The sequence below is a fragment of the Nerophis ophidion genome, unplaced genomic scaffold, assembly GCF_033978795.1.
Source record: "Nerophis ophidion isolate RoL-2023_Sa unplaced genomic scaffold, RoL_Noph_v1.0 HiC_scaffold_94, whole genome shotgun sequence".
Lineage (NCBI taxonomy): Eukaryota > Metazoa > Chordata > Actinopteri > Syngnathiformes > Syngnathidae > Nerophis > Nerophis ophidion.
In genome coordinates this window covers 247,652-264,801 of record NW_026907016.1, presented here as the reverse complement: position 1 = coordinate 264,801, position 17,150 = coordinate 247,652, and the positions used below count along the sequence as shown (strand labels likewise).

Below are 17,150 nucleotides of genomic sequence, written 5' to 3'. Positions count from 1 at the left end.
TCTATCTATCTATCTATCAATCGATAGATGGATATAATATATATAATGCCACCCTCGGGCAGACGCCATAGGGTGCTAAAAGCTGGTACAAATTCACTAAAAATCAGCTTTTACCCAAGAGCCATAGTAGCACAATATGTCCTTCATGTCCTCATGTGTCATGTTTTTAATTTCTTTAAATTTTTTCGGACTGTAATAAGCAATAATGTTATATGCATGCATGTATGCATCTGTGTGGATATATATACATATATAGATACATCTCTTATTTCTATCTACCTTTTTTTTGTACTATTTATATTACCATATTGTACATGCACCTTAGGGGATCTGCTCCAATTTCGTTGTTCTTTGAACCTGTTCACTGCAATAATGACAATAAAACTCTATTCTATTCTATTCTATTCAAAGGAAATTTGAAAAGAACATGAACACCTCCCACATTCTAAATTACATTATAAAAACGATTAACATCAAAAACGAAAATAATATCATTAATGTAATATTAATTTTGTTTCTTTTTTGTCATTCCTTATGCTACTTTTGTTTGAATATATTTTTAAATATTGACATTTTTTTACGGAAATAAGTTTTATGTCTTTACTATGAAAATTTGAAATGGACAATTTTACTTTTATTTTCATAATAAGTAAATAGTATATAATAAAATATTTTTACCGGTGGCGGAAAGCTGGTTGTACTTATTCCTCTCGCGAGATTTGGAAAAGAGCTGCTTACTTGTTTCTCTCGCGAGATCTGACAACACTGCGCGCGAACCAAACACGGCGAGGATAAAGCAAGATGGCGTCTGACGGTGAAGACGTTTTTGCAGTCGTCACAGTTCAGTGTTCTTAATCTGTGCCTCCATGTACACATATATGTCCTTTATTACACTCTAGTAAATAGAGTAAACATCGTTAATAACTGTTTGCATCCGGTTATATTAGTCTGAGCGCACTTTGATGCTTCTCGAGCTAGCTTAGCCTGCTAGTTAGCTTAGCTTGTTAGCTGCTAACAAAGAGAGGCGGAAGTGATCAAAACACATCACTAAGTAGAGATCAAGTGTGAGTGTAAAGTGTTGTGATTGTGTGAAAATGTGCCAAAGAACCACAGCAGAGTACGAGGAGGAACTTTGTCCAACAAAAGAGGAGAAGGAGCGACAACATGAAAAACATCAAGTAGTGTTACACAGAACAGGTTTGTTTACTTCTTACTCTCACATCTTTACTAACTTTATATTTATTATTAACACTATTCCTAAATAGATTGTCTGTAGGAAGATTAATTGTTATGTGAGGATGATGCACTAATTGTTTTATCCATCCATCCATCCATTTTCTACCGCTTATTCCCTTTTGGGGTCGTGGGGGGCGCAGGCGCCTATCTCAGCTACAATCGGGCGGAAGGCGGTGTACACCCTGGACAAGTCGCCACCTCATCGCAGGGCCAACACAGATAGACAAACAACATTCACATTCACACACTAGGGACCATTTAGTGTTGCCAATCAACCTATCCCCAGGTGCATGTTTTTGGAAGTGGGAGGAAGCCGGAGTACCCGGAGGGAACCCACGCATTCACGGGGAGAACATGCAAACTCCACACAGAAAGATCCCAAGCCTGGATTTGAACCCAGGACTGCAGGAACTTGGTATTGTGAGGCAGACGCACTAACCCCTCTGCCACCGTGAATTGTTTTATGTTCTTCATAAAAACGAGACAGTGTCAGACACACAATATTTATGAGAGGTTGATGTTTGTAACAATGTGTATCAACAAGTTCACACAAAACTCACACAGTCACCAGGGGAATATTCCAGAGAGCAGGTTAAGTGCAAAGTCCTGAGTATGTAAAGCTCGAGAGTTTACCTCCAAAAATAAGAGAGGTAAGACAAAGTCAGAGTCAGTTACCATGGTGACTGACGCTGTAAACCTAGCCTGATAGCTGGCAGGTTTGACAAGTTATATATGTGTGTCAAAGCATACTGACCTGTTATTTCCTTCATGTCGGTGCACCCTCCCTGAGATCGGTAGGTTGTGAGTTCAAACCCCAACCCAGTCATACCAAATACTATAAAAATGGGACCCATTACTTCTCTGCCTTGCACTCAGCATCAAGGGTTGTAATTGGGGTTTAATCACCATAAAAGTTATTCCCGGGCATGGCCACCGCTGCTGCTCACTGCTCCCCTCACCTCCCAGGGTGTGATCAAGGGTGATGGGCTAAATGCAGGGAATAATCTCCCCACACCTAGTGTGTGTATGACAATCATTGGTACTTTGACTTTTTAACGTGGCAGTGATTGTCAAAAAAACAAAGCCTGATCTAAAGATGACATCTTGATCTCATACCATCTCAAACCAATTGACTGTTCATTATTAAGTGAAATGTTTTATAGTCGCTTAAATTTGTCTTTAACCAAGCAACACTGTTTTATTCAGTTACTCAACTAATCGGAAAATTTCCAGTAGAACACTTGATTAATAAAATTTTCAATAGCCACAGCCCTATATTTCATGTACAATTTAATATTCAGCATGTAGGAGTTAAAATGCGTTTTGTTTGTGTCCTGTAGACATCCATCAGCTGATTGAACACCAAGAAGAATGTCTCCCTCATCTGCAGGGGGACAGTTTCACTGTAAAGTATCCACAGCCCTCACATTTTAAAGGGAACAAGGAGTATCCACAGCCCTCTTATTTCAAAGAGGAAGAGGGGGGAGAGTGTCCTGTAGGGCAGGAGGAGGCTGATGTCAGCAAGTTTCCACTGACTGTTGTCTCTGTGAAGACTGAAGAGCATGAAGACAAACCACCTGAGTCCTCACAGCTTCATCACAGTCCAAGTAAGCACAACATCCACATATCATCTAATACAATGTTTGTGACACATGTTCATCCGGGGGACACATTTATCACTAAAGATGGAGATATATTTGCTTTTTAACACCACCATTTAAAAATGATTGCTCATCAATCATCAACAGTGTAATTGCTGGGGTGTAACCATGTGACCTAGAGGCCGTCCTCCTTACCTCACGTGGTCAAATGAAGGCAAACATTCAATATGGCTACTGTTTATTTACCTTTAGCAGCACATATGTCAGCATATTTCAAAGGTTTAGTGGTGAAGATAAGAGATGTACACCAAGTACCATTTTTTTAGTACTGGTTCCTAATTATGTTGTCCATGAGGACCGTGAAGATTCTGGACTAACGGCACAACTATTTGTATTTTTAATTCCAGCTGACTGACGTAACTATGATACATTTTCACACTGAGTTCAGCTGCCGCTGCTACACATTACAATCAGCTTTGAATGATGACAAATAAGGAAGCAACCAAAGTTTGATGTGTGTGTTATTGAGAAGAAGATGACATAACTGCATTTCACCTTGCACTGCACACATAGTTGACTTCTTTAAATTTTCCTGAAGGAACTCTCCTGAAGGAATCAATGAAGTACTATCTATCTATCTATTTAAGACTTCAAATAAACAGCTGCTGATAAAAGACTTCCCTGCTTTAAAATGTTACAGAACATCATGTTGGAGGTGTTCAAACTCTTGTGCTAATAGAAATGCTATTTAAAATGCCTTTTTTCCGGGTTTTTATTTCCACAAATGACATGTAGTACCGACAAGAGTACTGATAAATACTGGTATCGATAAGGAATATTTATTAGGGTATCATATCCATGAATCTATAAATTTACATCCCTACTGAAAATACAAGCCAGATATCTTAAAAAAATAAAATCATTTTTTATTTGGATTTAGTTACTACTCCGGTGTCCAGCAATGTCTCAACACCGTTGAGAGATGAATTAATGTAGTTTATTTTTACTAATTAGCTATGTTTTGTTGATGTTAAACATCAGAATCAGACACATTTTTATTAACCCCCGAGGGGAAATTAAAATGTTCAGCAGAATCCCATTCAAGGTCAGACAAACATTCTAGGGAGACAGAACAGGATCGCTGACGGGTCTGCCAACTTGCGGCGCCCCTTGCAAAAACGGTGAGATACATACAGGTAAAAAAGTGGGGGCAATGAGAGAGAAAAAAAAAAATCGGTCCAAGCCTGGGCCCCTGGAGAGGGGGTCCAGACTGAGGCCAAGGGAAGAAAACAACTCATTGCCATAGCACACATTCCTCTTTCATGTGTGTAAGAGGGAAACATCAAAGAGGACAAAGGACATTAAAAGAGCAGAGCTGATGCAACCAGCCACTTCTACATACATACATGAATAAAAAGTAAAAGAAACATATACACTGTGGTGGCTTTTGCGGTGTCCCACGCCATCGTCTGCTGGGGTGAAGGGAGCTTGGCCAGAGACGGGAGCAGACCCAACAAAGCAACCAAGAGAGCCGACTCCACTCTTGGCCGCCAAACCAAGTCTCGGCCAGTGTCCAGTCCGCATGGATGAGTGAGGATATGTCCAAAGAGACCGAGGTGTCCGATACCTGCTCATTCAGCCAAGACACTGTGAAGCTTTTCCGTCCCGGCGCTCAGTGCTAGCTCCGCAGTCCTGTCTCTTCATCTGCATCTCCTCCAGTCTCTCCAAACGGACTCTGGTGTGGCAGAGACCCAGCAGCTGGTCTCCATGGCCAAAAGGCTCTCGGGAGGCAGATCCAGAAGTTCACAAAAAAGCACCGCAGAAGTCACGAAAGTGCCACCCCTTGTCACACAGTCCAAAAAGGTCCGGACCAAAAGGCAAAAAAAATAAAAATAATAATACACATATATATATATATATATGTATATATATATATATAAACATGAAAATAAGAGGGAAACACAAAAGGATGACACAAGAGCACAGAGTTCCTGCCAACAGCAGCCACTACAGGGTCACCATCTTGGGGGGAAAAAAAAAAAATTGCAGCATACCAGCTACAACAACACACAAATCATAAAAGTTTCCTAAAGGAAAAGGTTCATATTTAAATAAGTAGAGTAAATAAATCATAAACAGGATTTTACAGTTTAAATGCAAATGTTGATGCTCCTCTTAGACACTGTTCTTTGTTCTCTTTCGGGTGTACAAGCAGCTGTCTTGTTTGTATGTAAGTGTTTTACAGCTGTGTTTATTTTTTTCATGAGTTTTTGTATTGCTTCGCTGATGTACCGTATGGTTTTGACATCTTGAAAGTCAATGTGGGGACTGATGAGATCCTCAGAGACAGAACAGCGGCAAACAGCTTCCCGCCAAGAAAAAGAAGAGGGCCAAGAAAAAAGTGTCGGCCGACAAGTCCGCCGCCAAGGGCAAGAAGAGCGACGCCCAAGCAGGACGCTCCTCGTCCAGCCCCAAGAAGTCCAGAGCGGGGAGCAAGTCCAAGGCCATCGTCATGGACTCCAGCACAGACGACGAGAAGCATGACGAGGAAGAGAAGTTGACGGCGAGGGACAAGTGGTCGGAAAAAGAGGGAGAGTCGTTGGAAAAAGAGTTGAAAACTTACCTGCAGGACTAAGTGTGCACTTGGATCTTCAATCCGCCAAACTCTTCCCACATGGGAGGAGTGTGGGAAAGACTAATTGGCATCACTCGCCGTATCCTGGATGCATTGCTCCTTAAGGAGGGAGGCTCTCACCTTTCTCATGAGGTGCTCACCACTCTCATGGCTGAGGTCATGGCAATTATAAACGCAAGACCTCTCATTCCAGTTTCAACTGACCCAGAGATGCCAGCAATACTAACACCTGCAACCTTGCTGACACTGAAGAGAGACGTCATATCTGCACCGCCAGGAGACTTCAACGTGAAAGACATCCACTCACAACAATGGCGGAAAGTCCAATCTCTCTCTGATAGATTCTGGAAGCGATGGAAACAAGAATACCTGTCAACCATACAAACTAGGAGAAGAGACTCGGCTGAACGCCGCTGTGCTACCTCCAGCACGAGCCCCCCCTTCCACAAGCGGATGCCAGACGCTCTCTCTACGGTCTAAAACTACCTCTAGGGGTGAGTGGGGGTAGGAACTGAAAGAGGTAGACAGGGTGGGAGGAAAAGTCACAGGTGGAGGGGTTTCAGAGGGGACTCTGCCACCACCATTGCCCCAATAATCACACATATAATAAACTTCTCAATCAAACAAGGCCAGTTACCCAAGGATTTCAAGATAGCAAGAGTAACCCCCCTTTATAAAAAAAGGAAGCAAATTAGAACCTGGTAACTACCGACCTGTTTCTATGCTCAGTTCCATTTTGAAAGTAATGGAAAAAATAGTTTATGAACAGGTTGATGGATACCTTGCTACTAATAAACTAATGTACAAATTCCAATCCGGCTTCAGAACTAAGCACTCCACTGCCACATGCCTTCTCTAACTGAGGTGGACGCGGGCAAATACTGCGGCATGGTCATGCTGGACATTCAGAAGGCCTTTGACACCGTTAACCACGCTATACTGTTGGATAAGCTCCGAGCAATCGGATTCGATGAAACCTCATCAAGCTGGATGCAATCTTACTTGGAGGGGAAGAAACAGGTGGTAGAGGTGCCCCTCCCCTCTCAGTAAGCTGTGGAGTCCCCCAAGGCAGTATACTAGGACCTTTACTGTTCCTAATATACGTAAATGACATGCCATCAGCATGCCACTGTGAATTGTTCCTGTTTGTGGATGACTCGGCCCTGCTGGTATCCGGCAAGGACAAGTCACAGGTGGAACAAATCCTCAGTGCTGAACTACTTAATATTTGCACCTGGCTCTCTGACAACAAGCTATCCATACACTTAGGTAAAACGGAATCCATCCTATATGGGTCCCATATCAACCTTAAAGGGGAACATTATCACCAGACCTATGTAAGCATCAATATATACCTTGATGTTGCAGAAAAAAGACCATATATTTTTTTAACCGATTTCCGAACTCTAAATGGGTGAATTTTGGCGAATTAAACGCCTCTCTGTTTATCGCTCTCGGAGTGATGACGTCAGAACGTGACGTCACCTAGGTAGAGAACAGCATTTTTCTCCACCACATTACAAACACAAGTCAAATCAGCTCTGTTATTTTCCGTTTTTTCGACTGTTTTCCGGTACCTTGGAGACATCATGCCTCGTCGGTGTGTTGTCGGAGGGTGTAACAACACGATCAGGGAATGATTCTAGTTGATTTATGTAGAATGTGCATCGATTAGCACGGCATGCTAATCGATGCTAACATGCTATTTAGGCTAGCTGTGTATACATATTGCAGCATTACGCCTCATTTGTAGCTATATTTACATCCAGCCTTTCCCTCCACCCACATTTAATGTCAAAAAAACACATCCCAATCGACGGATTTAAGTTGCTCCAGTGTCAAGAAATGCGAAAGTCCCTCGTTTGGTTTTTACCGGCGATGCTACGACAGAGATGGCAAGAATGTGTGGATATCATGCGACACTCAAAGCAGATGCATTCCCAACGATAAAGTCAACGAAATCACAAAGGTGAGTTTTGTTGATGTTGTTGACTTATGTGCTAATCAAACATATGCTAACATGCTATTTAGGCTAGCTGTATGTACATTTGAAACCATATTTACATCCAGCGTTTCCTTCCACCCACATTTAATGCAAAACAAACACTTACCAATCGACGGATTTAAGTTGCTCCAGTGTCACAAGATGCGAAAGTCCTGATCGTTTGGTCCGCACATTTTACCGGCGATGCTAACGCAGACATGGCCGAATAGCGTCAATAGCTATTCGCTCAATAGCTGCAGTTTCTTCTTCAATTTCATTTACGCTATCTGCCTCCATACTCCTACCATCCATTTTAATACATGCATAATCTGTTTAATCGCTAAAGCCGCTGAAATCCGAGGCTGAATCCGGGCTAATGTCGCTATATCTTGCTATGGTAACCGCCATGTTGTTTGTATTGGCATCGCTATCTGACGTCACAGGAAAATGAACAGTGGCTTCGCACATAACGAAAATCAATCACATTAAAGCTTTTTTTTAGGTATATTCCGGGACGGGTAAAATTCTGAAAAAAACTTCGAAAAATAAAATAAGCCACTGGGAACTGATTTTTAGTGGTTTTAACCCTTTTTAAATTGTGATAATGTTCCCCTTTAAGAAAGTCATTGATTTCACTATAAAAGTGGGTGACATTGTTATCACCTGGAAAGATGAGATCACCTACCTACGTTCCATTCTAGAAGCTAATCTTTCCTGCGATAAAATGGCAACCAAGGTAATCAAAAAGGTCAACCAAAGAACGAGATTCCTCTACAGAATCTCCTCTCTGGTCAACAAAAGCACCTTGAATATTCTAGCGGGAACTCTCATTTAACCTTTTTTCGATTACGCTTGCTCCTCCTGGTACTCCAGCACCTCCAAAACCCTCAAATCTAGACTCCAAACATCCCAGAATAAGCTAGTCCGGTTACTTTTAGACCTCCACGCCAGATCACACCTCACTCCAACCCACTTCTCCAAAGTGGGCTGGCTCAGGGTGGAGGACAGAGTAAAACAACTTGCACTGAGCCTAGTCTATAAAATCCGCTACACCTCCCTGAAACCGAAGTACATGTCCAACTACTTCCTGACCGCCATAACCACAACACCAGGGGGAGCTCCACAAACCACGTTAAACCCAGATTCCGATCTAACAAAGGTCTTAACTCATTCTCTTTCTATGCCACATCAATGTGGAATGCACTCCCAACAGGTATAAAAGTAAATGCATCTCTATCCTCCTTCAAAACCGCTCTAAAACAACACCTCCAGGCAACTTCAACCCTTTACTAATACCCTCCTCCATTTACATCCCATCTCCCCGGATTATAAATAACCTAATGTAAATAATCAAATGTACTTCTAATGTATATACTTGTTCTTATGCTATCTGAACTCACTATGTTCTCTGCTGGATGTACATATCCTACTGTAAGACCTACACTGTTTCAATGTCCATTTCTCTGTTGATGCAATTGTTGATGACTGAAGTACTGATATCAACCAAAGTTCCTCATCCCACCCCCAGATTGTAAATAATGTAAATAATTCAATGTATATACTATGATGATTAACCTGTGTGATGACTGTATTATGCTGATAGTATATATTTGTACCATAATTTGATTAACGTGGACCCCGACTTAAACAAGTTGAAAAACTTATTGGGGTGTTACCATTTAGTGGTCAATTGTACGGAATATGTACTGAACTGTGCAATCTACTAATAAAAGTATCAATCAATCAAATTCAGAAAATAAAGACTTATACTGTGATTGAAAACAAATGTCTTTAAGGAGTGTAAGATTGTCATTTATGTCCCCTGTGGACGACTGAGGGAGTGCCTGCTCTAAAAAAAATTCTTAATCCCCACTATGTTCTGGGGACTAAGAGGGCTGACGTCACGAGTGCAGTACCCGTGACTACCAGACCAGCCGGAGGAGTCAATAGTAGAAAAACCAAAAGGATTACCAGGCGTGTATGGTGAGTCCTGGACAAGTTGAAAGTGGCTGTGTCCGTGAAGGGGTGATGGTGGAGTTAGCGTGTCTCTGTCGCTAGGCGATGCCCTTCGCCGCGGCTTCCGCCTCTGCCGACGCATGCGAGGGGGTGGGGTGAGACGGGGCGTTGCCGGACCTAGTGGAGTCAAGCGGGACTTGGAGACCTCCAAGCCCCAAGATCATCACATACGGCGCGCCGCGGAATGTCCCAGCCTGCATCGCTTGGGCTAACCTCCACGTTATCCTGTCGAATTCTTCGACTTCCGCTGCGAGAGAAGCTTCATTAGCTCGGACTTTACTGTGACGTCTTGCTGGTATCGTGGTGAAAAGTTATTCTCTCGTGGGTGCAGTGGAGGATGGAACACAGCGTGAGGGTAAGGATAATGATTTATTATACACTACAAAAACAATTTTTGAACAAAAAACACTTGCTCAAGGCACTGAAAACAAAACAGACAGAACTAACGTGGAAGCTAAAAGGAACAAAAAGCGCTAGTATATAAACTACGGACAAGCAAACAATATAGCATGGAAGCTAATCGTATAACAAAAAGTCTTTTACCACAATCGGGAAATGTGACGTCATCTGTTGCGTGTAGCAAACTAAACTCCGAGAACAAAAGGCAAACAAAGACAGGCATATATGGGGCAGAAATAATCAGAGGCAGCTGCACGTGATCAAAAACAACAAACAGGTGACACTAAATGCGTAACTAGGCAACCGAAACAAACCAGGAAGTACCACCAGAAACTAAAGACGTCAAATACAGAACAGGCTGTGATAACAAAACAGAACAATGACATGGTCCAAGACGTGGACAATGACACCTAAATGGATTCATCTGCTTTGTAACTTTATTGGAACGTCCTGGATTGGTTGTTTGCTGTCTGCCAAGCTGTATAACCTCAACACATATAGTGAGGGCAGAACAACACTCAATAAACGTTTGGGAACTGAGGAAACTAATTGTTGAAGCTTTGAAAGTGGAATTTTTTACCATTATTGCTTGATGTACAGCTTCAGTTGTTCAACAGTCTTGTCGTATTTTACGCTTCATAATGTGCCACACATTTTTGATGGGAGACATGTCTGGACTGCGGGCGGGCCAGGAAAGTACCCGCACTCTTTTACTACGAAGCCACGCTGTTGTAACACATGGCTTGGCATTGTTTTGCTGAAATAAGCAGAGACGTCCATGTTAACGTTGCTTGGTTGACAACATATGTTGCTCCAAAACCTGAATGGACCATTCAGCATTAATGGTGCCTTCACAGATGTGTAAGTTACCCATGCCTTGGGCACAAATACACCCTCATACCATCACACATGCTGGCTTTTGAACTCTGCGCCTAGAACAATCCGGATGGTTATTTTCCTATTTGTTCCGGAGGACACCATATCCACAGTTTCCAAATATAATTTGAAATATGGACTCGTCAGACCACAGAACACTTTTCCACTTTGCATCAATCCATCTTAGATGAGCTCGGGCCCAGCCAAGCCGGCGGCGTTCCTGTGTGTTGATAAATGGTTTTCGCTTTGCATAGTAGAGTTTTAACTTGCACATACAGATGTAGCGACCAACTGTAGTTACTGACAGTGGTTTTATGAAGCGTTCCTGAGCCCGTGTGGTGTTATCCTTTACACACTGACGTCAGTTTTTGATGCAGTACCACCTGAGGGATCAAAGGTCCGTAATATCATCGCTTACGTGCAGTGATTTCTCCAGATTCTCTGAACCTTTTGACGATTTTACGGACCGTAGATGGTAAAATCCCTAAATTCCTTTCAATAGCTTGTTGAGAAATGTTGTTCTGAAACTGTTCAACAATTTGCTTACAAATTGGTGACCCTCACCCCATCCTTGTTTGTGAATTACTTAGCATGTCATGGAAGCTGCTTTTATACCCAATCATGGCACCCACCTGTTCCCAATTAGCCTGCACACCTGTGGGATGTTCCAAATAAGTGTTTGATGAGCATTCCTCAACTTTATCAGTATCCATTACCACCTTTCCCAACTTCTTTGTTACGTGTTGCTGGCATCAAATTCCAAAGTTAATGATTATTTGCAACAAAAAAAAATGTTTATCAGTTTGAACATCAAATATGTTGTCTTTGTAGCATATTCAACTGAATATGGCTTGAAAATAATTTGCAAATCATTGTATTCCGTTTATATTTACATCTAACACAATTTCCCAACTCATATGGAGACAGGGTTTGTAGAATTAGCTTTCATCATCTTAGAGGTGAGAAAACAGTTCAGTATGTCAATATAGCAGCATAAGCTAGTTACTTCTGTGATCAACGCGCCGCTAAAAGTAGGTCCTTAATATTAGCGCTTATAATAACAGTATCATTAATACTTGGTTAATATTCAGGTCACAAAATGTATAATGAGTATTGTTGGCAGTTTTTGGATGTTTTTTGGGAGGACTTTGTGGGTCTAACAGAGGAGCTCCCATTGACTCCAATGTTAGCTGATTTTTGTTCACGTTTAATTACTAATTAAAATTCATAACAGTTTGAAACAAATGTCTTACATAAGGATTGTGAATGATAGGTAACATTTTTTAAAAAGTGCAGTTTCCTTTGAATTTGTCAGATAAGTAAACAGTTCTTCAAATTAAATATGTAAAACAATTGAGGTTGTTTATAGATATTATCCACTATGAAGTTACAGTCAAACGAAGCACACAAGGGAAAGTAAATAAATAAATGGGTTGTACTTGTATAGCGCTTTTCTACCTTCAAGGTACTCAAAGCGCTTTGACTCTACTTCCACATTTACCCATTCACACACACATTCACACACTGATGGAGGGAGCTGCCATGCAAGGCGCCAACCAGCAACCATCAGGAGCAAGGGTGAAGTGTCTTGCTCAGGACACAACGGACGTGACGAGGTTGGTTCTAGGTGGGATTTGAACCAGTGACCCTCGGGTTGCGCACGGCCACTCTTCCACTGCGCCACGCCGTCCCTAAAAGTACATTCATATACACATGAAGTACACACACGTGTAAGAATCATGTTAACCACCAAAATATTGTCTCGTTCTCCTAAAGCCAATATCGAGTATCCTTTGGTGAGCTGACCGTATCGTCACACCCTTAGTTGAAAGCACACCATCCCCATGACATGACACTTCCACATGATGTAGAACAGTAGTCCCACATTTTAAACATACACACACATCTGAAGAATATTAAAATTAAATATATTTGGTGGGCCAAACAAAATGACTCGACGAACCAATGTTTGGTATGGGCGATATGACCTCAAATCTATATCCTAATAACAATATGTCACAATATATAATTTGATATATGATTGAGAATAGAATAATTTCAAAACTAGGTACACAAGCTCCTAATTTGGCAGCTGACATATGCAGTAACATATTGTTCGTTTCTAATTGTATTATTTTGTCAAAACAGTTATTAATAATGTACTTGTTTATTTACTGTTAATATCTGGTTACTTTTTTTGAGAAAATAATACTGGAAATGTAATATTTTACTGCATATTTCAGCAACTAAATTAGGAGCCTGTGTAGCCTGTTTTAAAATGGTTCTATCAGTAATTCTAAATGAAATACTGTATCGCAAAATCAATTTTAAACCATATCAGTCATCCATAGTAAAAACTCCTGTCGTCCTGGTTTTTGTTTCTTTTCCTGTGAATAATGTTGTAAAGAGCAGCGTGTTTGTGCGTCACTGAGATTTCAAGACAGTTCATACGATAACTTGTTTTTCCTAAGTGCATGTAAAAGTACTGAATGCATTGTGTGACTGAGCAGAGATGCTGTGTTTGTCTTGCAGACGTCTGTGAAGAACATCTTCACCCTGAGCAACAGAAGTGGAGCTTCAGGATGCGGACAGAGGAGCCACAGCCCTCCCACATTAAGAAGGAAGAGGAATACCCACTGATACTCCATTTTAAAAAGGAAGAGGAGGACCCACTGACACCCCATTTTAAAAAGGAAGTGGTGGATCCACTGAGCCCTCACATTAAGGAGGAAGAGGAGGAACACAGCATCAGTCAGCCTAAATGGTTGGTGGAGTTCCCAGTGACTGGTGTCCCTGTGAAGAGTGAAGATGATGAGGTGAAAGGTGAAAGTGAGGAGAGGGGAGGGGGGGAGCCTCCAAGCAGCAGCTCAACACAACACATGACAACAGAAGCTGATGGAGACCACTGTGGAGGATCACAAGCAGACAAGCTCTTAGCTCCACTATCAGATAGTGAGGACACAACGTCACACTCTCCTGACACTGATGATGAAGACTCTAAAGATGATAAGACATGTCACACTGACAACACTCACTTCACATGTTCTCTCTGTCACAAAACTTTTAAATACCGTCGTAGTCTGAAAAGACACATGAGAACACACACTGGAGAAAAACCTTTTTCTTGCTCAGAATGTGGTAAAGGTTTTACACGAAGTCAACATTTGAAAGTACACATGAGAACACACACTAGTGAAAAACCTTTTTCCTGTTCAATCTGTGGTAAAGGTTTTACTGAAAGTAAGAATTTGGACAGACACAAAAGAACACACACTGGTGAAAAACCTTTTTCATGTTCAATCTGTGGTAAAAATTTTACTCGAAGGCAACATTTGAAAACCCACATGACAATACACACTGGAGAACACACTTTTTCCTGCTCAGAATGTGGTAAAAGTTTTGTAAGAAATCAAAGTTTAAAAGAACACATGAGAATACACACTGGAGTGGAATTTTTTTCCTGTTTAGAATGTGGTAAAAGTTTTGTAAGAAATCACAATGTAAAAGTACACATGAGAACACACACTGGAGAAAAAGCGTTTTCATGTTCAATATGCGCTAAAGATTTTACTCGAAGGGACGATTTAAAAAATCACATGAGAATACACAATGGAGAAAAACCTTTTACCTGCTCAGAATGTGGTAAAAGTTTTGTAATAAATAAAAATTTAAAATTACACATGAGAACACACACTGGAGAAAAGCCTTTTTCATGTTCAATCTGTAGTAAAGGTTTTGCACAAAGTAACCATTTGAAAGTGCACATGAGAACACACACTGGTGAAAAACCTTATGTATGTTCGATATGTGGTAAAGGTTTTACACAAAGACGTAATATGAAAGTACACATGAGAACACACACTGGAGAAAAACCTTTTTCATGTTCAATTTGCGGTAAAGATTTTACTCGAAGGGACCATTTAAAAAAACACATGAGAATACACACTGGAGCAAAAACTTTTTCAGCTAAAAATGTGGTAAATGTGTTGTAATAAATTGTAGTTTAAAAATCCACACGAGAAGACACCCAGGAGAGAAAGTGTTGAGTTGCAGTGTGTGTGGTGAAAGATTGTCTTCTAAGTAGCAGTGTAAGAAACACAAGTGTGCTGGTGAGAACAGCAGCAGCAAATGAAACTGCAGGATTTGAAATAAACTGTCCAGACTTTCATTTTGACTTTCTAACAACATCAGCACATATAACATGTGTGACGTTGTTGTTTGTCTAACAATCTGTTTAATATGATCTTTACATTTATAGATTAGAGCAGGGGTGTGCATTATGTCGATCGCGATCGACTGGTCGATCTCGGAGGGTGTGTCAGTCGATCTCAAGCCAGGCATTAAAAAATGTACATAAAAATGAGCAATCATCAATCATACCAAGACTTCACTTTCGTCAGTTGTTAGACATTCTCGGCACCCGTGGATCTTGTGAGATGACGCTGGCTGCTGCGAGCTCATATTCAAGAAAAAAATCACTAACAAGGCGGACGCAGAGAAACACATTTTATTTCTAGAGACTCCGTACCTACTGTCAAAACTCTAAAGACCGACTGCACAGTTCCTGTCTTCACCATAAAAGACCTGTTTCATCCTGCCTGAGCTAACAAAATAAGAGTCTCAGAAAGCTAGCGTGCACAAGCTAGCAAGCTACGGAGTTTGATGCCAATGTATTTCTCCCCCGCCCTCAGCGACCGCTTTCTCACTTGCTTGCCCACCCGCACACTCACCTGCTGCCAGACATTAAAGGGCCACACACACATATGCTACTCTCATAACAAAGTGTTTAAAAACGAGTATGCAAGTTGGACAAATGAGATGCCAAATCCAACCACTTTCATGTGGTATTGGACAGAAAGGAGGACTTTTTTTTTCCTCCATTTGAAAATGCGGACGTTATCAGCACCACTGTCTAATTCCAATCAATGCAAGTCATCAGAATCAGGTAATACACCAATTTATATTCTTGTCTTCATGAAAGAAAGGAATCTATGTGTGTTAAACATGCTTGTATTATCATTAAACACATTTAACTTGTTAACAAAAATGTCTCTTTCAGAAATAAATAAATATAAATTATAAATAGGAATGAGGTAGATCTCCTCGACTTGGTCAATTGAAAAGTAGCTCGCCTGCAGAAAAAGTGTGAGCGCCCCTGGATTAGAGACTTCAGATTAGCGATTTTATTTCAGTCAAGTACATGAGTTAATATACACATTTGTGTACTTTAAAATGAACACAACAGTTTGACTGAAAAGGTGAGAATAAACAGTACATAAAATATGTTACATACAATAAACATTTTATGTGTAGATATATTTATATTTCACTTTTATACTTATTCATAATTGTGTTTTATATGTTTTTATTAAATAATGAAGTGTTACATATTTTATTTTCTAATTGTAGATGATTCCATAGATGAACTCCTTTATATGATGTACATATTTGTTTTACATGTGTTCATACCTTTGCTTTTGAGTACACATAAATCCCTCTTAGTTCATATTTACTGGTTCACATCTGAAACATCTTCTGGACCACTTCTGGAAGCATATAATTATTTACTTTATACATCATCTGAACAGTTGTCTTTTATATAAGATCATTTACTTTTAAAATGTGTGACTTAATCATTTGTTGGGTCTCTATAATCCATTCTATGACTTATCTTTATTACTCTCTTTTGTAATATGATGATTGTTTTGTGATTGTTTTATATGTATGTCCCCAGACTTTTATGCAATAAACAATGTATGTTTCAACTGAAGTTGGCTACAATAAATGTAGTTCATATTTGTGAGTATTTATTTTATTCTATTTAGTATTGCACACAATTTCTGAAATGTTTTCTTTGTATGATTTATATGTAGTTTCCAGCTTAGTTCTTAAGTTATATTCCAAAAATGTGATTACCTTTCCTTTTTTTATTTCGATGTTATCCATCATAATTTGCGTTTGACATTTTTATAATATCCAAAAAGGACATATTTAGTTTTATTGACGTTTAGTGACAGTTTATTGATGTGCAGCCATCTTTTTATGGTCAGGTTCTCTCTGGATAAAATAAGATGAGAGTTAAATCAAGCAGTGAAAAATGGAAGGTTTCTGTATACATAATTATATATAATTACACTAAGTAGTGACAAAGACCACTTTCATCCAGTTCATTTGCGCAAATAAAAAGAGTAAAGTGTAATATTCTAAACCGTAGAAGAATATTAATATCAGCAATCACTATTCCAACATTGTGAAGCTGAGCTATCTTGATGGAGGAAAGATGAGCAGCAAAAGCATTCAGGGGAAACATTTCAAATGTACTTCTAGAAATGTCAATGAAGTGAAAAAAAGAGTAAAGTGTGACAATCAAAGACTTCAGACGGACAGAGGAGTGAAAACATGT

At 40.2% G+C, this 17,150-nt stretch overlaps 1 protein-coding gene across 1 annotated transcript; it reads left to right on the top strand.

Annotated features, from left to right (window-relative positions):
* The first annotated feature begins 783 nt into the window (after positions 1 to 783).
* On the top strand, positions 784 to 16,550 carry LOC133547392 (gastrula zinc finger protein XlCGF57.1-like). Its single transcript, XM_061893077.1, has 3 exons — positions 784 to 1,197; positions 2,577 to 2,843; positions 13,280 to 16,550. Exons 1-3 carry the CDS (start codon positions 1,095 to 1,097, stop codon positions 14,737 to 14,739), a joined length of 1,830 nt encoding a protein of 609 aa, XP_061749061.1. The 5' UTR covers positions 784 to 1,094; the 3' UTR covers positions 14,740 to 16,550.
* Positions 16,551 to 17,150: the final 600 nt, after the last annotated feature.